Source organism: Oncorhynchus mykiss, chromosome 25, assembly GCF_057628025.1.
Source record: "Oncorhynchus mykiss isolate SJ-2025 chromosome 25, ASM5762802v1, whole genome shotgun sequence".
Lineage (NCBI taxonomy): Eukaryota > Metazoa > Chordata > Actinopteri > Salmoniformes > Salmonidae > Oncorhynchus > Oncorhynchus mykiss.
In genome coordinates, this window is record NC_143046.1 from 75,063,279 (window position 1) to 75,088,583 (window position 25,305).

Genomic DNA, 25,305 nt, shown 5'->3' on the forward strand with positions numbered 1-25,305 from the left:
AATGGCACCCTATTCCCTATGTAGTACACTATTTTTGACCAGAGCCGTATAGGCCCTGGTCAAATGTAGTGCACTATGTAGAGAATAGGGTGCAATTTTGAATGCACCCAGAAACAGATAACGTTTACTATAAATCCCATTCTGTTCCTGAACAATACACAATCAGTGCCTACTACTCTCCTCTTTTACTTGGACGAAAAACTAATTTCATAGTTGACTGGGTTTCATTAGAAAATGGGGAGATGGCCATATCAAACAAGCTATATACATTAGTGAAACTGCTGGGGAGGGGCTTGACAGGTGTATGGGTGTGTGTGTGTGCATCTGTTCGTATGCGTGTTCAATATAAGCCAGCAGAATTGAACAGTGGCAAAATAAACATATTTAGCCAGCAGTCAAGCACCGTTTAGCACAATAACACAGGATGGAGGAAAACAGAGAAAGCTCATTGGTGATAGACTACTAGGGGTTAGATGTCAAAGGTGAGAAGGGCAGTGTTGACCTAACCTCTGGAGAACCTTAAGGAGAAGACGTATTACTAGTCTACTAGGCTAGTCTACTAAGTGTGGGCTACAGGGCTGTAATATCATAATGATGCAGTGGTGTTAGGACTGGAGAGGGAAGTGACAGCAGATGAATGAGCTGGGGCTGTTGAATGGCTCTCAACACACTAGGCTTAGTGATGAATCATATTCTATCACTCTAATGACAATAATTGGACTCTGGGAGACTCTGAGCACAGTTAATTAACCCATCCTCATTTGTGCAAATAGCAGACTCACTAAGGCACTCTCTGCATTGTTGGGAAGGGCCTGTAAGTACACATTTCACAGTTAGTCTACACCTGTTGTTTACGAAGCATGTGACAAATAACATTTGATTTGATTTGTCATCCTCTATTATGACTTACAGAAAATAGAATATGAGTGTATCATAATTAATGACTCAAAAAAGAAAAGGAAACTCTATATCATGTGATCGACATGGATATTATAACAATAGGTCCATCTCACAAGAAGGCTATCCAGTGCAGTAACGTCGCACTGCAATTCTTTAGTTTTCTGCCTTTGGTTCCACAAACACATCCTGTACATAGCGCACATCATAACTGAATGCATGCATATGAGAACAAGTATGCATGAAAAGGAGCATGAGTGTGTCAGTGTAACTGGTGTACCTCATTGGTTGAGTCCTTAGAGCAGTCTTCAAGCTCTCTATGGTCTTGTTCCTCTCTTCCTCATCCTCCTTTTCCAGCGCAATAAGAGTCTTCCTCTGTTGATGAAAACATTGAGAAGACTCAATGACAATGTACTCACTTATCAAACTCAAAGGATGTCCTGCAAGGCTCTGTTCTAGGACCATTACGGTTCTCTCTTTGTTCCCAGGCCAGATTAACTTTGACCTATGATTCACGGTGCTGGGAAGGAACCTGCTCAGTAAGCTAGTATCCCTGGCTGTAGACCAACAGCAAGCGGCTCTTATCCCATTATCCCAGTGGCCCACCGGTAGTTCCTTCATGGATACATGACTGGAGTTCATTTCCTCTACAGGGTCTGGAGCAGGCTACATGCTGTGGTAACAGTTAGAGGTTAGGGATCCAACTAGAACCTCTCACCTGCCAGCACTAGTGCTATTCTACTGCCCTGGGAAAATATAATCAATTAGCCCACAGGGTTCCCCCTCCCAGGGCTACTGCCCCAGCTCCAGAGGAAATGTGTGGAGATTTAACACCACACCTCCAGGGTGTGAGAACCCATTGAGGAAACATAGATGAACTTCACCAGCTTGTCAAATAGTGCATGTTCAGGTGGACAAGCCTTCTCAGGTCGTCATCATTATCAATACCTTACCAGGTTAAATAAAGGTAATACTAAATAAAGGTAGCTTTGACTTATATACACTGTGAGGATTTTCATAGTTGTTTACAGATGTGAGACATATCTAGCGCTTAAAAAAAAAACACACACAGAGATCCCCCTCCAGGCAAACCTATAAAACTAATTGATATTACCCCCCTAATTTACTCCAATTTCCCAAAGATTTAGCATCAGACCATAAGCTTTTAGAGAGATACCCGTAGTGGCTAGTGGGACACCAAAATCACATGACTACAGCATGTCTTCATGGTTGGCTGGTTGTTGTGCATTATTGTTTTGCATCTGCATGGTTAGCTTTGATTGTCAAGTACATATTGGGTATTTGATGAGGGGAGAAGGACACTTACAGCAGCCATGGAATTCAACTGGTCGATGTAGAACTCTGGCCAGCTAGTCGCACCCTTGCTCTCTTCTCCCTCCTGAAAACAGACAGTCAAAGGTTAGATACAACCCAAACACGTTCACGCACACACACACACCCACGCACACACACGCAGCGCACACGCACCTTCCTCCACCACCACATGAACTCCTAAATTTCCCTTTTCCATCATATCATCATACTATCCTGACATCCAAACCATGTATTGACCAGTACAGCACAAATCCTGAGAAGAGAGCAGTGCTCCAAGGCCTAATAACCCCCCATATGACCCAACCCACTAATGTGTAATTGCTACAGAACTCCTTCCAGTGACAATGGAAGTGTGTGAACTGGACTGCCCGCAGTCATTTCCAGCCCAGTCTCCCTTTGAGACCACAACCACACCATATATGTACTCTCAGGCTCTCACCTGGCTCTCTGTCTCACATATACTGTATAAGGTTTCTGTGTAGCCTCAGCTCAGCTCAGAGATTCTCATAAATCCGCTATGTATCGAGGAATTAGGCTCAAGTGGTCCATTTTGTCTGAGGTTTTTGGCTGAGCATGAACAGTCTAGAGTGATGTCCAGTACATGCCTTCTCCCTCCTTAGTTATGGGTTCTCAACAGATGGTAGCATTTGCTTTCTATAAAGGCTGATGTTCTGAAACAATGCCATCGTACATTCATTGCAATGACCAGGACAAGACATCTATTGAGACCAGCCTTCCTTCCATATGTTCTCAAACATTCTTCCACAATCATTTCAAAAGAGAAAACTCCAGATGCCATTTCTTTCTTCCTGATGAGGGGATAGTAACTCAGATTCCCATCCATCCTCATCACATGAGCAATGAGATTATAAGGATGGAACCAGGCTATATTTCAGGCAGCTGAATTCAGTTTTCTAGTTCCCTTATTGTACAGTCCCCTTGTAATTGAAGCCCCCACAGGTGTGGTTAGGCACTTGAGCTGAGGCCTCTTCATTTAACCACCCAGCTGATCTATCTCTCCACAGAGTGGCTTTTCTCGCAGGCTTAGTAAAGGTCAACACAATATCCCATTAAAGGGGTCCAAACAAGGCTATATTTCAGGCAGATTGATTTATTAAATGGTTGAGTAGATCTTCATTCAAAAATAATATCCCTTAAGGGAAAGAGAGGGCCTTTAACCAATCACTATGCTCCAATCACCAATTCCCTGATGTGTGAGGGTCCAGTTGGACACCATGAAGGTCACAGCTGTGTGGTAGCAAGGCATACATTGATTAGCATCCATCATGAACCACAGAATGTCCAGTGCAGAACCATAGATACAAGCCAGGGATACACTCACAGACGAAGGCCAGACAGTGCTCATGAGTTGTCCAAGAGAAGGAGTGGGTCAGCTAGAAGGAGGTCAGTAGTAGTGAGCACTATGCTGCTATATCTCCAGTACTTACTGGAAGACTGGTAAAGCTGGGGCTCTCTTTGTAGGTCAGTAAGACATCTCAGAGAACGCTAAAAAGAACCCCACATTGACCACCTTGGCGGTTGGGGCTGGTAGATTCAGGTAAATAGGGGGTGAGATCTAGTCTACAATCCAAAATGAATATTGCTTGATTTCACTATTGTGTCACTTCACCGATCAGCAATAGTGAAACAGAGCAGTTTGGATATCAGTCTAGGTGAGAACCATGATGTTACTGAATGTTGACCCCAGTAAGGGAACTTACTAGAGTGTACGCTGGACATGAAATGTTATGTAATATGACAGGAAGTGAATAAGTGCTACCTTGGCTCAGGGAGCCCAACACCTGCTATTGGCTACTGGCAATGCCACTCAGCACACAACATGGAAAGACAGCTGCCTACTGCTCGAACAAACAGCAGCTGCACTGGCGTTTCTATGGCAGCACTGCAGTACTCTCTCGCTCTCTCTCAACGTGGTCTTACAGGGCAGGACATGCCAGACAACAGAAACCCACCAATTACAGAGCTTTTACAGACCAAGGGGTTCCTCACATTCAGCCAAACCCTATCCTTTATGAAGTCAATCCCATGAAATACCTCACTGGATAAAACTTTATCGTTTAGGTTAGGTCTGTGTGTTGGAGGCATGACCTCAGTATGAATGTACTTTAATACGGCCGTCTATATTCATATATTCACTAGTGAGATTTATGAGCTACAGTCGGTCATGACAGATGAGAACATCCTTCCAGGAAATGTATCCAATCCATTAAAAGGCAACAGCACAACTCCCCAATGCTGGGGATGAGTTCCTGTTAGAGCGCTGCAACACCAGCGGAGGGCTTTGATGTGTTGACTAGGCTGAATTGGGGTTAGGGCACGGAGGTGGGGAATGGAGGGGGACTGGGGCTGTGTTGGCCCCATGTTTTGTCTGGCAGCAATGATAAAAGAGCTCTTTCACCGAGACTGAGAGGATACAGTAGATCTGCTCTCTCTCGCTGCCTGACCACTCACTCACCCACTCGCTCACCGTCTCTCTCTCTCGCTGCCTGACCACTCACTCACCCTCTCTCTCACCGTCTCTCTCTCTCTCTATCACACTGCTCTCTCCTTCCATCTTTCCATCCCCCTCTCCCTCCCTCTTCCACCCACTCTCTTCCCCTCCCTCCCTCCCCCCACTTTCTCCCTCCCTCTTCTCTCACTCTCCCGCAGTCAAGCTGCAAAACCAGCTCATTTGTTTAAATCGCAATGAAAATATTTTCCAAACACTAGCAGAGCTCAGCAGACATTCCCTCTAGATCCTGTAGCTAATGTACACAGAGAGAGAGATGCGCACACACACACACACACACACACACACACTCTATCTCAAGCAAACACAGTACAGACAGAAACAAAACAACACATGGAGGTTACATGCATACTAACTACTAGTCAAGTGGCCTTAAACTTACCTTCTTCTTGCTGCAGTACATCTGCCATTTCTTTTCAGCTGGCAGGGCGAACATGACTTCCCTGTGTTTCCCTGACAGGTCCAGCTCCTCCTGCAGCGAGCGAGAGGAACAGAGTACTGTGTTAGTGGGATATTAGGCACCTCCATGTCTAACACACTTTCATGAACTTGTGGTAAGAGGGACTATCTAATATTTCCTGTACCATGGAATTATGCTAATTTTAAACTGATCTAGTGTTCCTGAGTGATCCTGGCTTTGTGATTTCTCACAATATTCTGTTTTCACTTTCTGACTTCAAACTGGTTTTGTGAGTAAGACAGGAAGCGGATTGATCAAGCTAAAGATATGAGAAGATGTGCTGATAAAATAAAGATACATTAAGAACACAAATGCTCCATGTGGGTGTGTCTGCTGTTCCCTGCATTTAAACCAGCCTGCATTGTGATTGGTCCCCTATCTCCTCTCTGTAGGTCTGTTCCCAATCATGACCACTTACATCCATTGTCCCTGCAATATCAGATTAATATTGACATCCCATAGAAGTCCATTGGACCGATTCCGGACAGGACGGCTGCCAAATGGGATATCAATTCTTAAATTAAGAGTGACCCAATAACACCCTATTTCAATGACAACAACCATAATGCATCAGCATTCCTGGCTGGACTGGATCATTCTCAAATGATATGTTTGGGTGCAAATATTATGCAAGTTATTATGCACAGCCAGGTCAAGCATCTATCTCCATAACAGCACTGTGATGACTGGAGGAGGGGAAAAAATACATGCAAAACTGTTTTGACCAACTGACATCATGAAATGTGGCAAACATAAAACCAATCTAAACAGAGCAGCTCTAGCAGAGCAGAGAGTCCAGTGTGAACAACAGGCATACCAGAGAGAAAATGCCACTGCCAGATGCCACAGCTCTTCTCCAGGTCTGCCAAGCCACAGGCCTGATCTTATCCAGACAAGCCCTATGGAACCCCAAGTCAGAGACACAACTGGCTGGTGCATCAACGGACGGAGGGACGGAGGGACAAAATGGAGGACTGAAATAACAGAGATAACTAGAGCATTTCCTCCATCGTTTAGCTGCCAACCTTCGATGTAATATAAATAACTTCAAAGAGAAGAACAAACACAGGTCTCACTATGTATCCTGTATTCCTCTTCTCCTCTCGAAGATGGTTGGCAACAACCCCTCGTCCATCAGTGTTTTGGACTATTTTCTTCCGTTTCGTGCCCACTGAACATGGCCCAAGCCATATTTCCCTCGTCCTGAGGCATTGAGCCAGGCTGTTTACCAGACTAGGGTTTAGGCTGACACTGTTTGACATATCTGTTTTGGCCCATTGTGAGAGGTCCCGTCAGGACACAATGGCTGCAGATGGGTTCTCTGCAGGAGGCCTGTTTGGCCAGTGCCAGGGACGAGTGACTCGGCAGAGCGCGTGCAGCCCTGCGAGGCGAGGAGTCCAACCGTACCGCTGGCTGCTCTGCTGGCTGCTGCTGGGAGGGGACAGGCACTGTCACGCGCTGGTGGCCCCTGCCTGCACAGACGCTCACTGGCCCCCTGCTCAATGGAGTTTGCAGAGCTAAATGAAGATGAGCTGTATGGTCTCACTCACGGCAGTTAACCCTGCAATGGATCCGTAGTGAGAGGAACCGGAAGATCACAGAGAGGTTTGGTCACAGAGAGGTTGGGATTATGAGAATGAGGACTAGGAACAAGCCATTTTCTATCTTCATAGAGGCATGAGCACCGGCCCTTAGTTAACACTGTGATGACCATACAAACAGGAAACCATGGGCCTCTAAGCTTTCTGAACGTTCCTTTATCTGAAATACTGTATGGTTGCTGTGCAGAGGGCAGTCTACGTGTATTTCAGTGTACTCAAGCTATTAGTAAAGCACCTTTATATTACAGTCAAGAAACATTGACTTTGCTGGAAACAAGCAAAGATAGAGTATATCAGAGGACATAAAGTATATCAAAAACGAGCCCGTCCCTTAGTGAGTATTTATGAGTCAATAACACAGCCAGGACCTGGAAACAGAGTTGAAGAAAAGCAAGTGCAGACCTGGCTGCTTCGCCTTCCAACATGGCAGCCGTCCACGTATCCCTCACATGTGATTAAGCTAGTTAAATACTTCACAGTCCTGAAAGCTTCTGATTCGATTGTAATCATGTAATAAATGAAAGCCAAACGAAAACATTTACGTCCAACGCAATCATTTTGTTTAAACGTCATCGTGGATAACAGTTCTTTTTATGGCAAGATCCCTTTACTAGTCATCTATTTATAGTGTCGAGCTGAACCAAGTACCAACCAGCAGCTCTGTATGGGGGAAGAGAGGCAGAGTAGAGAGAGACAGAGAGACAGACAACAGAAAAACAGACAGAGAGAGAGACAGAGAGCAAGAGTAAGCATGTCAGCATGGCAGTGGGCCAAGCCCAGCCCTGGAACAGTACGTACCACAAGCTCAGAGAACATGGCATCCAGCTCCTCCTCAGGCGGCATGGGCAGGGAAGGCGCCATGGTCTGTAGGGTGAAGTTACTGTCATGACGGAGGCGGTAGGTGATCTCCGGGTGATCACTCCCTTTAAAACAGCAGAATATATCAGAAAAGCCCCGCCCTGGACGCTTGCGAGGGGCCATGGCTTGGCAGTGGCGGGGTCTGGGCACTTTCTAGGGAAAGTTACCGTCTCTCACAACGGCTCCCTATAGAAGGAGACAAGGGGAAACTGTTAGTGGAACACATGGTCGGAGTGGTTTCACCAGGTATTTGTCACCCCAAGGGCGTGATGTACGTTACTTCTAACAACGAGGGTGTGGTCTATATCACCCTCCAAAGTTGTGGTAATGTCATCCCCAGGGCGTGGTGTATGTCACTCAAATGTGGGTGGCTGAGTTCCAAAACACAGGCCTAAATGTACAGCTACACAACCAGATCCAACAATGAGTCGAGGTAAAGAGACACAGAGTCCCATGTCAACGGGAGAGAGTCATCACTGGACTGCTGGCTTCTCTATAGAGAAAACACAGTGCTACACTACACATAATATGCCAGAGTCTGATTGATTCAAATAACTAGATAAAAGCAAAGTGGTTTGATGTTTAGTAACAAGCCAACCCTTCATCATCATGTGCTTCACGTTGCAGGGCTCCTGTCTCCATTCTCCCCCACTGTAGACTAGAAGGTGAAAGATTCTCTGATACTGTGATACACACACCATGTATGATGACCATGTAGAGGTGTCTGTACCCCCATCCAGTATAGCATCACCATATTTGGTCATGTGGATGTGCACAGTTGACCAGTTTCCAGGGGCGGTAGCATAAACCACCCAACACATAAACCGAGAGAGAGACAGACAGAGAGAGAGAGAGCGACAGAAAGAAAATAACAAAATAAAGAAAAAAATGAAGAGAGAAAGAGAGAACGAGAGTAGAGTTATACTGAGGGGCCTCAACCTGCTCTATTCCTCTCTGTGACCCTACACAGCAGGACTAGGATTTACAGTGTGAGCTCTAAAAGTATTGGGACAGTGACACAATTGTTGTTGTTTTGGCTCTGTAGTCCAGCACTTTGGATTTGAAACGATACAATGACTATGAGGTTAAAGTGCAGACAGTCAGATTTAATCTGAGGGTATTGTCATTCATATTGGATGAACCGTTTAGAAATTACAGCACTTTGGATTTGAAACGATACAATGACTATGAGGTTAAAGTGCAGACAGTCAGATTTAATCTGAGGGTATTGTCATTCATATCGGATGAACCGTTTAGAAATTACAGCACTTTTTGTACATAGTGCCCTCGTCGTCGTCCCCAATTTTAGGGGACCAAATTATATTTATGCCTGTTCCTAGTCTCACTCATCATTATTCAAGATTCATTCAGGGTTATCCGTATTTTCATGGTAGCATCCACATAATGTAGAAATGTTTAGAAACATATTATATTCTTATTTACAAATAGAAGTGACTCCAAAATGACACAATACATTATTTACCATTCATTTCTGTTGGACACCAAATAATCTGAAACAACACAAATCTACAAATCTGTACAGTCACAAGTTTGATGTAGTCATTGTGTGCTATGAATATGGGACCACATTTTACTAATTTAATACACATAAGTGAATTTATACCAATACTTAAAATCAGGGGACTATGTACAAAAAGTGCTGTAATTTCTTAACTCTTCACCCGGTATGGATGAAAACACCCTCAAATTAAAGCTGATAGTCTGCACTTTAACCTCATAGTCATTGTTTCATTTCAAATCACAGTCAAAACAACAACAAATGTGTCACTGTCCCAATACTTTTGGAGCTCACTGTACATTCAAACACAGACACTGTGGTGATAATTGCACTGACTGGGTAGAATCACTGTCTGCTTCTCAGCTCACTGTGGTGAAGAGGTTACATAAGCAATAAGGCCCAGGGGGGTGTGGTATATGGCCAATATTAACACGGCTAAGGGCTGTTCTTCTGCACGACGCAACGCGGAGTGCCTGGATGCAGCCCATATCCATTGGCCATATTGGCCATATACCACAAACCCCTGAGGTGTCTAATTGCTATTATAAACTGGTTACCAACATAATTAGTCAAAATAAATGTTTTGTCATTCCTGTGGTATACGGTCTGTTACACCATGGCTGTAAGCCAATCAGCATTCAAGGCTCGAACCACCCAGTTTCTAAATGGTCTTCATATGTTACTGTACAGCAGGCACTTCTGCAAAAATAAAATGCACATAATAATCATTATGAGAGTGTTAAAGAAACATTGTATTTTATCTTTATTTAACCAGGCAAGTCAGTTAAGAACAAATTCTTATTTTCAATGACTGGCCTAGGAACAGTGGGTTAACTGCCTGTTCAGGGGCAGAACGACAGATTTGTACCTTGTCAGCTCGGGGATTTGAACTTGCAACCTTCTGGTTGCTAGTCCACCGCTCTAACCACTAGGCTCCCTGCAGCCCCAAAGTATTCAGTATTCAAGTATTCAGTATTCAAGTATTCATTAAGCTCACCATGAAACATATTGTAATTCCCCCTGCCTGTACATGCCTAAATACTCACACACACACACACACACACACACACACACACACACACACGCACGCACACGCACACACAAACACACACACAGAAACACAGCTTTCTGTGGTGCACGTAAATGTGATCTGCATTTTAAACATCCTTCATCTACTGTCCCTTCTAGTCATTCTCTTCATCCTGCATCCCACTACCTAACTGGAAATATACTTCCTCATACGGTAACGACACTGTCTCATAAAAGGTTAAATGTCTTCAAACAGTGTGCTGGCTGCTTCTATCCTCCTCTCTATCTCTCTGGCCCACAAGACGGTGAGTCTGAGCAGAAGCAAAGTGATTTCTATAATCCAGACTGGGCTAGTCAAAACAAATTGCAGGATGTTAGTCTTTGAAGAGGGAGCGATTCTGATGTTGTGAGAGTAAATCATGTGACTCATATCTGTGAGCTTTCATTAAGCAGGAGCCAGAGACTCAACTCCCACTGTTTCTGCTGAGAGAGAGAGAGGAGAGAAAGATAAAAAGATTTGAGAAAGAAAGAGAGAATCACAATGAAAGGAGAAAAGCAAAATAAAATGATATCACAGCATTTTGCTATTGCTTAAACCAAAAATGTACAAGAATATTAAGTTAATAGTAATAATATTTGAGGTTTCTGGGTTTTAGAGCTGGAAATTGCCAGGGACTGCACGATACAATATTATCACAATACTTATACAATATGTATTGCAATATGTATTGCCTATACAATATGTACTGCGATTCAATACTTGCTCACTATGTGTCTGCTGCAGAGGGAGAAGAGACGGAAATAGAAGTAATGAAAACATGTTGGCTATAGGAAGACAAATACCAGAGTTTTGGTGCAGGTACAGCTGACTGCGCTAGCTAACGCTACCTAGCAAAAATATTAACAATTATAATAATATACATATTATATTTTTATCGATACTTGGAGTCATAGTATCGGTAGAATATCGTCCCAAAAGTAGTGTCAAACTAACTGAGGGGGGAATATGATGCAACTCCAATCCCGAAATCACAAGATAAATACCATTCAGGTCTCAAATCAAATACAAATACCATGGGCCCTTGTCAAAAGTAGTGCACTATATAGGGAATAGGGTCCCATTTCAGACGCAAACCAGGGTTGGCCCAAAAGCCAATCTAAGAACCGCAGGAGAGAAAAATGAAACCCAGCCATCTGTGGTAGCAGACGGTGCAGCCCCCAGTCGGGTTAGGGTCAGACAGCGGCCAGTACTTTATTTTGGGTTCATGCACAAAAATCTCTCAGTGAATAATTTACACAAACTGAGATGAGAGGGTCTTCCCTTGCTGTCAGTTTTCCTCCTGGGAAAGGTCATATACACAAGGCACACACAAGGCCACAGAGAAAGAGATCAGCTTCCCAAACATCCAAGCAAGCACTACTCTGACGTTCCACAAAGCTCTAAGCAAACAGTAAAATTCAACCTCTTCAGTTACTAAAAATAGTTTTTCTTGAACTAACGATGTGTGGGTGTGGCTGTTTAGGTTAAATCCTGAGGGTGTTTAAGCAGGCTAAATCCTCTGGGTGTTTAGGCAGGTTAAATCCTGTGGGTGTTTAGGCAGGTTAAATCCTGTGGGTGTTTAGGCAGGCTAAATCCTCTGGGTGTTTAGACAGGTTAAATCCTGTGGGTGTTTAGGCAGGTTTAATCCTGTGGGTGTTTAGGCAGGCTAAATCCTCTGGGTGTTTAGGCAGGTTAAATCCTGTGGGTGTTTAGGCAGGTTAAATCCTGTGGGTGTTTAGGCAGGTTAAATCCTGTGGGTGTTTAGACAGGTTAAATCCTGTGGGTGTTTAGGCAGGTTTAATCCTGTGGGTGTTTAGGCAGGCTAAATCCTCTGGGTGTTTAGGCAGGTTAAATCCTGTGGGTGTTTAGGCAGGTTAAATCCTGTGGGTGTTTAGGCAGGTTAAATCCTGTGGGTGTTTAGACAGGTTAAATCCTGTGGGTGTTTAGGCAGGTTTAATCCTGTGGGTGTTTAGGCAGGCTAAATCCTGTGGGTGTTTAGGCAGGTTTAATCCTGTGGGTGTTTAGGCAGGTTAAATCCTGTGGGTGTTTAGGCAGGTTTAATCCTGTGGGTGTTTAGGCAGGCTAAATCCTGTGGGTGTTTAGACAGGTTAAATCCTGTGGGCGTTTAGGCAGATTAAATCCTGTGGATGTTTAGGCAGGTTAAATCCTGTGGGCGTTTAGGTAGGTTAAATCATGTGGTCGTGGCAGACACAGAACCCATTCAATCCACAACATTAACATCTTGTATTAGAGAACAACTTTACCATTTTGTTACAATAGTAGGGATGTACAAATGAGAACAGACCAAACAAGAATGGAAATGTGATTGACCACTCTTTGCACCAGGCACATCCAGTTTATGTTGCATAATCAAGCAATAAGGCCCGAGGGGGTGTGGTATATGACCAGTATACCACGTCTAAGCTAAAGTAAAACCTACAGGATGGTAGGTCTCCAAGAACATGGTTGGATTGAAAACCTTCAGGACGGTAGGTCTCCAGGAACAGGGTTGGATTGAAAACCTACAGGAGGGTAGCTCTCCAGGAACATGGTTGGATTGAAAACCTACAGGATGGTAGGTCTCCAAGAACATGGTTGGATTGAAAACCTACAGGAGGGTAGGTCTTCAGGAACATGGTTGGATTGAAGACCTACAGGTAGTCAGCCTGCCACGCAGTCTCCTGGTGGAGTGCAATGTAATCGGCCACAATCGGTGTCCAAAAATGCAGATTACCGATTGTTATAGAAACTTGAAATCGGCCCTAATTAATCGGCCATTTCGATTAATCGGTCGACCTCTAAAAGACACACAGTTCATCGTCAGTAAAGACACACAGGTCATCGTCAGTAAAGACACACAGGTCATCGTCAGTAAAGACACACAGGTCAGGGTCAGTAAAGACACACAGGTCAGGGTCAGTAAAGACACACAGGTCATTGTCAGTAAATACACACAGGTCAGCGTCAGTAAAGACACACAGGTCATCGTCAGTAAAGACACACAGGTCAGGGTCAGTAAAGACACACAGGTCAGGGTCAGTAAAGACACACAGGTCATTGTCAGTAAATACACACAGGTCATCGTCAGTAAAGACACACAGGTCATGGTCAGTAAAGACACACAGGTCATTGTCAGTAAATACACACAGGTCATCGTCAGTAAAGACACACAGGTCATCGCCAGAAAAGACACACAGGTCATCGTCAGAAAAGACACACAGGTCATCGTCAGAAAAGACACACAGGTCAGGGTCAGTAAAGACACACACACAGGTCAGCGTCAGTAAAGACACACACACAGGTCAGCGTCAGTAAAGACACACACACAGGTCAGCGTCAGTAAAGACACACACACAGGTCAGCGTCAGTAAAGACACACACACAGGTCAGGGTCAGTAAAGACACACACACAGGTCAGCGTCAGTAAAGTCACACAGGTCATCGTCAGTAAAGACACACAGGTCAGCGTCAGTAAAGACACACAGGTCAGCATCAGTAAATACACACAGGTCATCGTCAGTAAAGACACACAGGTCAGCATCAGTAAATACACACACACAGGTCAGGGTCAGTAAAGACACACACACAGGTCAGCGTCAGTAAAGACACACAGGTCAGCGTCAGTAAAGACACACAGGTCAGCGTCAGTAAAGACACACACACAGGTCAGCGTCAGTAAAGACACACACACAGGTCAGCGTCAGTAAAGACACACAGGTCAGGGTCAGTAAAGACACACAGGTCAGCGCCAGTAAAGACACACAGGTCATCGTCAGTAAAGACACACAGGTCAGCATCAGTAAATACACACAGGTCATCGTCAGTAAAGACACACAGGTCAGCGTCAGTAAAGACACACAGGTCATTGTCAGTAAAGACACACAGGTCAGCATCAGTAAAGACACACAGGTCATCGTCAGTAAAGACACACAGGTCATCGTCAGTAAAGACACACAGGTCAGCATCAGTAAATACACACAGGTCATCGTCAGTAAAGAAACACAGGTCAGCGTCAGTAAAGACACACAGGTCATTGTCAGTAAAGACACACAGGTCAGCGTCAGTAAAGACACACAGGTCATCGTCAGTAAAGACACACAGGTCAGCGTCAGTAAAGAGACACAGGTCATTGTCAGTAAAGACACACAGGTCAGCGTCAGTAAAGACACACAGGTCAGCATCAGTAAATACACACAGGTCAGCGTCAGTAAAGACACACAGGTCAGGGTCAGTAAATACACACAGGTCAGCGTCAGTAAAGACACACAGGTCATCGTCAGTAAAGACACACAGGTCAGCATCAGTAAAGACACACAGGTCATTGTCAGTAAAGACACACAGGTCAGCATCAGTAAAGACACACACACAGGTCGGCGTCAGTAAAGACACACACACAGGTCAGCGTCAGTAAAGACACACAGGTCAGGGTCAGTAAAGACACACAGGTCAGCATCAGTAAAGACACACAGGTCATTGTCAGTAAAGACACACAGGTCAGGGTCAGTACAGACACACAGGTCAGCATCAGTAAAGACACACTGGTCATTGTCAGTAAAGACACAGGTCAGCGTCAGTAAAGACACACAGGTCAGCATCAGTAAAGACACACAGGTCATCGTCAGTAAAGACACACAGGTCGGCGTCAGTAAAGACACACAGGTCGGCGTCAGTAAAGACACACACACAGGTCATTGTCAGTAAATACACATAGGTCATTGTCAGTAAATACACGCAGGTCAGCGTCAGTAAAGACACACAGGTCATTGTCAGTAAATACACACAGGTCATTGTCAGTAAATACACACAGGTCAGCGTCAGTAAAGACACACAGGTCATTGTCAGTAAATACACACAGGTCATTGTCAGTAAATACACGCAGGTCAGCGTCAGTAAAGACACACACACAGGTCAGCGTCAGTAAAGACACACAGGTCAGGGTCAGTAAAGACACACAGGTCAGCGTCAGTAAAGACACACACACAGGTCAGCATCAGTAAAGACACACAGGTCAGGGTTAGTAAAGACACACAGGTCAGCGTCAGTAAATACACACAGGTCAGCGTCAGTAAAGACACACAGGTCATCGTCAGTAAAGACACACAGGTCATTGTCAGTAAATTCACACAGGTCAGCGTCAGTAAAGACACACAGGTCATCGTCAGTAAAGACACACAGGTCAGCGTCAGTAAAGACACACAGGTCAGCATCAGTAAATACACACAGGTCATCGTCAGTAAAGACACACAGGTCAGCATCAGTAAATACACACACACAGGTCAGGGTCAGTAAAGACACACACACAGGTCAGCGTCAGTAAAGACACACAGGTCAGCGTCAGTAAAGACACACAGGTCAGCGTCAGTAAAGACACACACACAGGTCAGCGTCAGTAAAGACACACACACAGGTCAGCGTCAGTAAAGACACACAGGTCAGGGTCAGTAAAGACACACAGGTCAGCGCCAGTAAAGACACACAGGTCATCGTCAGTAAAGACACACAGGTCAGCATCAGTAAATACACACAGGTCATCGTCAGTAAAGACACACAGGTCAGCGTCAGTAAAGACACACAGGTCATTGTCAGTAAAGACACACAGGTCAGCATCAGTAAAGACACACAGGTCATCGTCAGTAAAGACACACAGGTCATCGTCAGTAAAGACACACAGGTCAGCATCAGTAAATACACACAGGTCATCGTCAGTAAAGAAACACAGGTCAGCGTCAGTAAAGACACACAGGTCATTGTCAGTAAAGACACACAGGTCAGCGTCAGTAAAGACACACAGGTCATCGTCAGTAAAGACACACAGGTCAGCGTCAGTAAAGAGACACAGGTCATTGTCAGTAAAGACACACAGGTCAGCGTCAGTAAAGACACACAGGTCAGCATCAGTAAATACACACAGGTCAGCGTCAGTAAAGACACACAGGTCAGGGTCAGTAAATACACACAGGTCAGCGTCAGTAAAGACACACAGGTCATCGTCAGTAAAGACACACAGGTCAGCATCAGTAAAGACACACAGGTCATTGTCAGTAAAGACACACAGGTCAGCATCAGTAAAGACACACACACAGGTCGGCGTCAGTAAAGACACACACACAGGTCAGCGTCAGTAAAGACACACAGGTCAGGGTCAGTAAAGACACACAGGTCAGCATCAGTAAAGACACACAGGTCATTGTCAGTAAAGACACACAGGTCAGGGTCAGTACAGACACACAGGTCAGCATCAGTAAAGACACACTGGTCATTGTCAGTAAAGACACAGGTCAGCGTCAGTAAAGACACACAGGTCAGCATCAGTAAAGACACACAGGTCATCGTCAGTAAAGACACACAGGTCGGCGTCAGTAAAGACACACAGGTCGGCGTCAGTAAAGACACACACACAGGTCATTGTCAGTAAATACACATAGGTCATTGTCAGTAAATACACGCAGGTCAGCGTCAGTAAAGACACACAGGTCATTGTCAGTAAATACACACAGGTCATTGTCAGTAAATACACACAGGTCAGCGTCAGTAAAGACACACAGGTCATTGTCAGTAAATACACACAGGTCATTGTCAGTAAATACACGCAGGTCAGCGTCAGTAAAGACACACACACAGGTCAGCGTCAGTAAAGACACACAGGTCAGGGTCAGTAAAGACACACAGGTCAGCGTCAGTAAAGACACACACACAGGTCAGCATCAGTAAAGACACACAGGTCAGGGTTAGTAAAGACACACAGGTCAGCGTCAGTAAATACACACAGGTCAGCGTCAGTAAAGACACACAGGTCAGGGTCAGTAAAGACACACAGGTCAGGGTCAGTAAAGACACACAGGTCAGCGTCAGTAAAGACACACAGGTCAGGGTCAGTAAAGACACACAGGTCAGGGTCAGTAAATACACACAGGTCAGCGTCAGTAAAGACACACAGGTCATCGTCAGTATAGACACACAGGTCAGGGTCAGTAAAGACACACAGGTCAGGGTCAGTAAAGACACACAGGTCAGCGTCAGTAAAGACACACAGGTCAGCATCAGTAAAGACACGCAGGTCAGCGTCAGTAAAGACACACAGGTCAGGGTCAGTAAAGACACACAGGTCAGCGTCAGTAAAGACACACAGGTCAGGGTCAGTAAATACACACAGGTCAGCGTCAGTAAAGACACGCAGGTCAGCGTCAGTAAAGACACACAGGTCAGCGTCAGTAAAGACACACAGGTCATCGTCAGTAAAGACACACAGGTCAGGGTTAGTAAAGACACACAGGTCAGCGTCAGTAAATACACACAGGTCAGCGTCAGTAAAGACACACAGGTCAGCGTCAGTAAAGACACACAGGTCAGCATCAGTAAAGACACACAGGTCAGCATCAGTAAAGACACACAGGTCAGCGTCAGTAAATACACACAGGTCAGCGTCAGTAAAGACACACAGGTCAGCGTCAGTAAAGACACACAGGTCAGGGTCAGTAAAGACACACAGGTCAGGGTCAGTAAAGACACACAGGTCAGCGCCAGTAAAGACACACAGGTCAGCATCAGTAAATACACACAGGTCAGCGTCAGTAAAGACACACAGGTCAGCGCCAGTAAAGACACACAGGTCAGCGTCAGTAAAGACACACAGGTCAGGGTCAGTAAAGACACACAGGTCAGGGTCAGTAAAGACACACAGGTCAGCGCCAGTAAATACACACAGGTCAGCGTCAGTAAAGACACACAGGTCAGGGTCAGTAAAGACACACAGGTCAGCGTCAGTAAATACACACAGGTCAGCGTCAGTAAAGACACACAGGTCAGCGCCAGTAAAGACACACAGGTCAGCGTCAGTAAAGACACACAGGTCAGGGTCAGTAAAGACACACAGGTCAGGGTCAGTAAAGACACACAGGTCAGCGCCAGTAAATACACACAGGTCAGCGTCAGTAAATACACACAGGTCAGCGTCAGTAAAGACACACAGGTCAGCGTCAGTAAAGACACACAGGTCAGGGTCAGTAAAGACACACAGGTCAGGGTCAGTAAAGACACACAGGTCATTGTCAGTAAATACACACAGGTCATCGTCAGTAAAGACACACAGGTCATGGTCAGTAAAGACACACAGGTCAGGGTCAGTAAAGACACACAGGTCATTGTCAGTAAATACACACAGGTCATCGTCAGTAAAGACACACAGGTCAGGGTCAGTAAAGACACACAGGTCAGGGTCAGTAAAGACACACAGGTCAGCGCCAGTAAATACACACAGGTCAGCGTCAGTAAATACACACAGGTCAGCGTCAGTAAAGACACACAGGTCAGCATCAGTAAAGACACACAGGTCAGGGTCAGTAAAGACACACAGGTCAGGGTCAGTAAAGACACACAGGTCAGCGTCAGTAAAGACACGCAGGTCAGCGTCAGTAAAGACACACAGGTCAGGGTCAGTAAAGACACACAGGTCAGGGTCAGTAAAGCAATACTCTCTGAAGCATCAGACAGTGTGTTTTTCCTCTCCTTTTATCAAAGACAAAGAACAAAGAGCCAGACTGGGGATATTTAATATCTTCCATTTCAAAGAGCAGCTTGTAATAATCAGGATGCTGTTAGCAATACTAACTGATGTTCTTCTGTTTATTATCTCATTTCTTTAGGTTTCTCTTTAGTCGAGACATGACAGAGGGAATATACTGTACATACATCTGATGCACTCAGAGAGCATTCTGGGGAGAGTGAGATTGAGAGAGATTTTAAAGCCTACGTTTGCACGCTGAGCTTTACATTAATTCCCTTTACCCATGATGCACTACTTTTTAATTCCCCCCCACTCATCCTCTAACACACACAGGCACATACAGTATATTACACACTCCATCAACATGTGGTGTGCCTCACTCCCTCCGAAACACTGAGACAGTGAGCCTCGGAGCCACACCTGTTCTGGTTGTTGTACCAAGGTGAGTCAGCAGGGGAAAACAGGGTGTGTGCAGTGCCCCAGGTTGTTTCACGTGGCTTCGCTCATTCACACCCACACATGTTCCTACTGTAACAGTCCAGGTGATTATCCAGTACCAGCTGCAAAACACACGGCCACTGAGCTGACCTGAGAGAGTCCATTGCAATTCCATTGCAATTTGAGCAATTCTAAGAAATTGAATTGAAATGGTATTGGTCCCAAACCTGATACAAATTTGTCTTGTCATTTGACTGGTATTGCTGATGCCTATGACATATCTCTAATTAACAATGACTATAACAAACATTATTACTAGGCTATTATAGTGTAGTATTGCATGGATTACTGAAAGGAAGTTTGAGAGAAAACCTAAAACAATGTTTGAACAAATACAACTCATGATATGCAGAATCAGATTAAGTGATAATCTTGAGAACCCAAAGTGTACTTCAACTTTAGACAACATACCAGGCTGATTGTTGCCCTTAAAGCAAAACCCGATACGCTCAACATGTTCAAGAAGTAATTGTTGGATTCTACGTAGCTAGAGCTTTTTACACATATTGGATCCAGATGTCCAGAAGGGCCATGAGTTACGCTGCAACCCCTCACATGAATCTGAGAACATCTGGCAATTAAAAGACCTGAACAATCGCAGGATGTTCGTGGTCTTTATTGGTCTACTGACAGGCAGTACAGTTTGATATTGTCTCCAGAGCTCAGCTGAGACAAACGTCTGATTGCTGAACACACAACAGTAAAGATGACTCACTCTCTCTCTCTCTGTTATTGCTCACCATTGGGGATTCTGATAAAAGCAGACACTTAGGGAAACATACTGTTCACAGTAGTTCCCCTATCTGATTATTTTAAATGTTTTTAGCTGAATGATTGGATTGCATTGTGCACTGGCAGTATGGGGCTGGTTTCCTGGACCAAGATGAAGCCTATTCCTGTTCTAACAAGCACTTTCAAGGGAGTTGATTTGCCATTAAACTAGAACCAGGAAACTGGCTTTTGATGGCAGCTCGAAGACAAATTCAATGCTCCATGAAGAGCAGAATAGGGCTACAGAGAGACAGGGAAAAGAGCAGCAACATGGGAGGCCTACAGACAATGAAGGGGAGAAAGGAAAGACAGCCCAGTGGTCAGTCAGAGATGATGTAGTTTAGTCCAGTCATTAGAGACAGACTTTAGAACAGATGTTGAACAACCTGCTGCTGCTTGTCCATCCGCTGGGCCAAACCTACAGATACAGATACCGTCTGATATAGGTTACAGAGAGCTGGTAGTCCCATCCACCAAACTACCAGGTGTGAAAAAGGGAAGGTACTCAGGGGGTATGCTAATTTGGTATAGAGCAGACCTAACCCACTCCATTAAATTAATCAAAACAGGAACATTTTACATTTGGCTAGAAATTCAAAAGGAAATGATCTTAACAGAGAATAATGTCCTCCTGTGTGCTACCTATATCCCCCCCACTAGAATCCCCATACTTTAATGAAGACAGCTTCTCCATCCTGGATGGGGAAATCAATAATTTCCAGGCCCAGGGACATGTACTAGTCTGTGGTGACCTAAATGCCAGAACCGGACAAGAACCCGACACCCTCAGCACACAGGGGGACAAATACCTGCCTAGAGGTGACAGCATTCCCTCCCCCATAAGCCCCCCTAGGCACAATTATGACAACATAATCAACAAAAACGGGTCACAACTCCTGCAGCTCTGTCGCACGCTGGGTATGTACATAGTCAATGGTAGGCTTTGAGGGGACTCCTATGGTAGGTACACCTATAGCTCATCTCTTGGCAGTAGTACTGTAGACTACTTTATCACTGACCTCAACCCAGAGTCTCTCAGAGCTTTCTCAGTCAGCCCACTGACACCCATATCAGACCACAGCAAAATCACAGTCTACTTGAACAGAGCAATACTCAATCATGAGGCATCAAAGTCAACGGAACTGAGTAACATTAAGAAATGCTATAGATGGAAGGAATGCAGTTTGGAAACCTACCAAAAAACAATTAGGCAACAACAAATTCAATCCCTTTTAGACAATTTCCTGGGTAAAACGTTCCACTGTAATAGTGAAGGTGTAAACTTGGCAGTAGAAAATCTTAACAGTATCCCTATCAAATCTAAAAAATCTCAAATAGAAAACCAAAGAAAATGAACAACAATGACAAATGGTTTGATGAAGAATGCAAAAATCTAAGAAAGAAATTGAGAAACCTGTCCAACCAAAAACATAGAGACCCCGAAAACCTGAGTCTACGGCTTCACTATGGTGAATCACTAAAACAATACAGAATTACACAACGGAAAAAGAAAGAACAGCACGTCAGCAATCAGCTCAATGTACTTGAAGAATCCATAGACTAACCACTTCAGGGAAAATTGGAAAACACTAAACAAACAACAACACAAAGAATTACCTATCCAAATGGAGATGTATGGGTAAACCACTTCTCCAATCTTTTTGTCTCTATAACAAAGAACAAAGAGCAAAAACATATACATGATCAAATACAAATCTTGGAATCAACTATTAACGACAACCAGAACCCACTGGATTCTCCAATTACCTTGAATGATCAACAGGACAAAATAAAAACCCTCCAACCTAAAAAGGCATGTGGTTTTGATGGTATTCTCAATGAAATGATCAAATATACAGACAACAAATTCCAATTGGCTATACTAAAACTCTTTAACCTTTTTTGGGATAGGGGGCAGCATTTTCACTTTTGGATGAATAGCGTGCCTCCTACTCTGTCCCAGATGCTAATATATGCATATTATTATTACTATTGGATAGAAAACACTCTGAAGTAGAGGTCGACCGATTATGATTTTTCAACGCCGATACCAATATCGATTATTGGAGGACCAAAAAGCCGATACCGATTAAATCGGCAGATTTTTATTTTATTTAGTTATGACAATTACAACAATACTAAATGAACGCTTATTTTAACTTAATATAATACATCAATAAAATCAATTTAGCCTCAAGTAAATAATGAAACATGTTCAATTTGGTTTAAATAATGGAAAACCAAAGTGTTGGAGAAGAAAGCAAAAGTGCAATATGTGCCATGTAAGAAAGCTAACGTTTCAGTTCCTTGCTCAGAACACAAGAACATATGAAAGCTGGTGGTTCCTTTTAACATGAGTCTTCAATATTCCCAGGTAAGAACTTTTAGGTTGTAGTTATTATAGGAATTATATAACTTTTTCTCTCTATACCATTTGTATTTCATTAACCTTTGACTATTGGATGTTCTTATAGGCACTTTAGTATTGCCAGTGTAACAGTATAGCTTCCATCCCTCTCCTCGCTCCTATCTGGGCTTGAACCAGGAACACAACGACAACAGCCACCCTTGAAGCAGCGTTACCCATCGCTCCACAAAAGCCGTGGCCCTTGCAGGGCAAGGGGAACAACCACTCCAAGTCTCAGAGCGAGTGACGTTTGAAACGCTATTAGTGCGCACCCTGCTAACTAGCTAGCCATTTCACATCGGTTACACCTAATCTTGGGAGTTGATAGGCTTGAAGTCATAAACAGCTGCTGGCAAACACACGAAAATGCTGTTTGAATGAATGCTTACGAGCCTGCTGGTGCCCTACCACCGCTCAGTCAGACTGCTCTATCAAATCACAGACTTAGTTATAACATAATAACACACAGAAATATGAGCCTTAGGTCATTAATATGGTCGAATCCGGAAACTTTAATCTCGAAAACAAGACATTTATTCTTTCAGTGAAATGCGGAACCGTTCTGTATTTTATCTAACGGGTGGCATCCATAAGTCTAAATATTCCTGTTACATTGCACAACCGTCAATGTTATGTCATAATTACATAATTCTGGCAAATTAGGCGGCCCAAACGGTTGCATAGACACTGACTCTGCGTGCAATGAACGCAAGAGAAGTGACAATTTCACCTGGTTAATATTGCCTGCTAACCTGGATTTCTTTTAGCAAAATATACAGGTTTAAAAATATATACTTCTGTGTATTGATTTTAAGAAAGGCATTGATGTTTATGGTTAGGTACACATTGGAGCAACGATACGCACCACATCGATTATATGCAACGCAGGACACGCTAGATAAACTAGTAATATCATCAACCATGTGTAGTTAACTAGTGATTATGATTGATTGATTGTTTTAATGCTAGCTAGCAACTTACCTTGGCTTACTGCATTCGCGTAACAGGCAGCCTCCTTGTGGAGTGCAATGAGAGGCAGGTGGTTAGAGCGTTGGACTAGTTAACTGTAAGGTTGCAAGATTGAATCCCCGAGCTGACAAGGTAAAAATCTGTCGTTCTGCCCCTGAACGAGGCAGTTAACCCCCCGTTCCTAGGCCGTCATTGAAAATAAGAATGTGTTCTTAACTGACTTGCCTAGATAAATAAAGATTAAATAAAGGTGTAAAAAAACAACAAAAAAAAAAAAACAATGGCCAAATCGGTGTCCAAAAATACAGATTTCCGATTGTTATGAAAACTTACAATCGGCCCTAATTAATCGGCCATTCCGATTAATCGGTCGACCTCTATTACCTGCCTCACTTGCTTTGGCAATGTTGACGCATGTTTCCCATGCCAATAAAGCCCCTTGAATTGAAATTGAATTGAATTGATATAGACAGGCACACTGCATGGTATTCAGTAAGAATGTCTGTTCATCAAGTATGTGGGGATCATTTGGTCTGAGCATCCATTTCGCCAATACCAAAACAAAGTCTGCAACAAAGCAATATTCTAAACTCATGGATAGATCTCCACTTAGTCCAGGGCTGTCAGACTCAGGACAATAATACAATAACAATGTTCTGCCACAATAACATTCATGTTTGACAGTCCTGTAGATAAACAAAGCTATAGAACAATCAGTCTCTACAACTTAACTGTCGCGTAGAAGAGGTTATAATCTGAACCCATTCAGTATGATTCATGTACTATAAGCATAACAAGCTGATGAATAATGACAGGGAATGAACATGCATCAAGCTGCCTTCTCAGTGTCATCAACAAGTTGCACAACCATCTGAAAAATGTTACCCCAGCATAGCGGAGTTGTTCAGCGTGTTCTACAGATAGCAAGACATGAGTTCCACCCGTGCTCTCCTCTCCGCTTTGCACGGGATGTCCAAGTTGAGATACCAAAGAGCTGAAGTTAAGACAGCCAGACAGCACTGTGATTACAACCATGGAGATGCACCTTTATTATGATGATGTGGAATGTAGAAACAAGTCCTAATTCACCTCCAGTCAGTGTGTTTATTTATTCATGTTTTAAATTCCCCATTATACTACTATGAACATGTACTGGTGTCTGCATCCCAAGTAGCACCCTACTCCCTACATAGTGCACTGCCTATGGGCCCTGGTCTAAAGTGGTGCCCTATATAGGGAAAAGGGTGCCATTTGGGACACAGACTACGTGAAGCAGGGTTCTAACAGGAAATACTGGGTTCACTAGGCTGGGCAAACCCATAGAGAGAGCAGACTTGCTATCCCCTGAGGTTTCCCCATCACATGCCTGTCTCTGTCTGCTAATGACAGGCGAACCACAGCCAGAGCCAAGCTCCCACTCCCAGCCTCATGATGTACTGAACTCTATCCACCATAGGCATTTCACTGCCAGAAGCCCATGCCAAGGGTTGAGATTGGGTGCACGAATAAAACACAAGAGCACTATACTTTTTGTGGGCCTTTCTTTTATTAGTATCTTTGAATGTTGAATACTTGCACTTGAATTTTTCCCCCACTTACTACCTCTGACTTTACTGATAGCTATTGCAACTGCTTAGCATCCGACTGCAAAGGCGCTACAGAGTGTAGTGTGGACGGCCCAGTACATCACTGGGCCCGAGCTCCCTGCCATACAGGACCTCTATACCAGGCTGTGTCAGAGGAAGGCCCTAAAAATAGCCAGCCACCCAAGTCATAGACTGTTCTCTCTGCTGCCACACGGCAAGTGGTACCGAAGTCTGGAACTAACAGGACACTGAACAGCTTCTACCCCCAAGCCGTAAGACTGATAAATAGTTAGTTAAACAGT

At 44.1% G+C, this 25,305-nt stretch overlaps 1 protein-coding gene across 4 annotated transcripts in view; it reads right to left on the minus strand.

The window, feature by feature from the left end:
- Positions 1–25,305, minus strand: part of daam1a (dishevelled associated activator of morphogenesis 1a) — a 72,240-nt gene that overhangs the window by 27,814 nt on the left and 19,121 nt on the right. For all 4 annotated transcript variants that reach the window (XM_090221065.1, XM_036962823.2, XM_090221064.1 and 1 more), the window contains exons 2-5: positions 7,622–7,867; positions 5,145–5,234; positions 2,225–2,296; positions 1,178–1,272 (exon numbers count right to left, since the gene is read on the minus strand). In XM_090221065.1, the coding sequence (XP_090077191.1) occupies positions 1,178–1,272; positions 2,225–2,296; positions 5,145–5,234; positions 7,622–7,804 (440 nt within the window). In that variant the 5' untranslated portion in view covers positions 7,805–7,867. The remainder of the gene's footprint in view (positions 1–1,177; positions 1,273–2,224; positions 2,297–5,144; positions 5,235–7,621; positions 7,868–25,305) is intronic.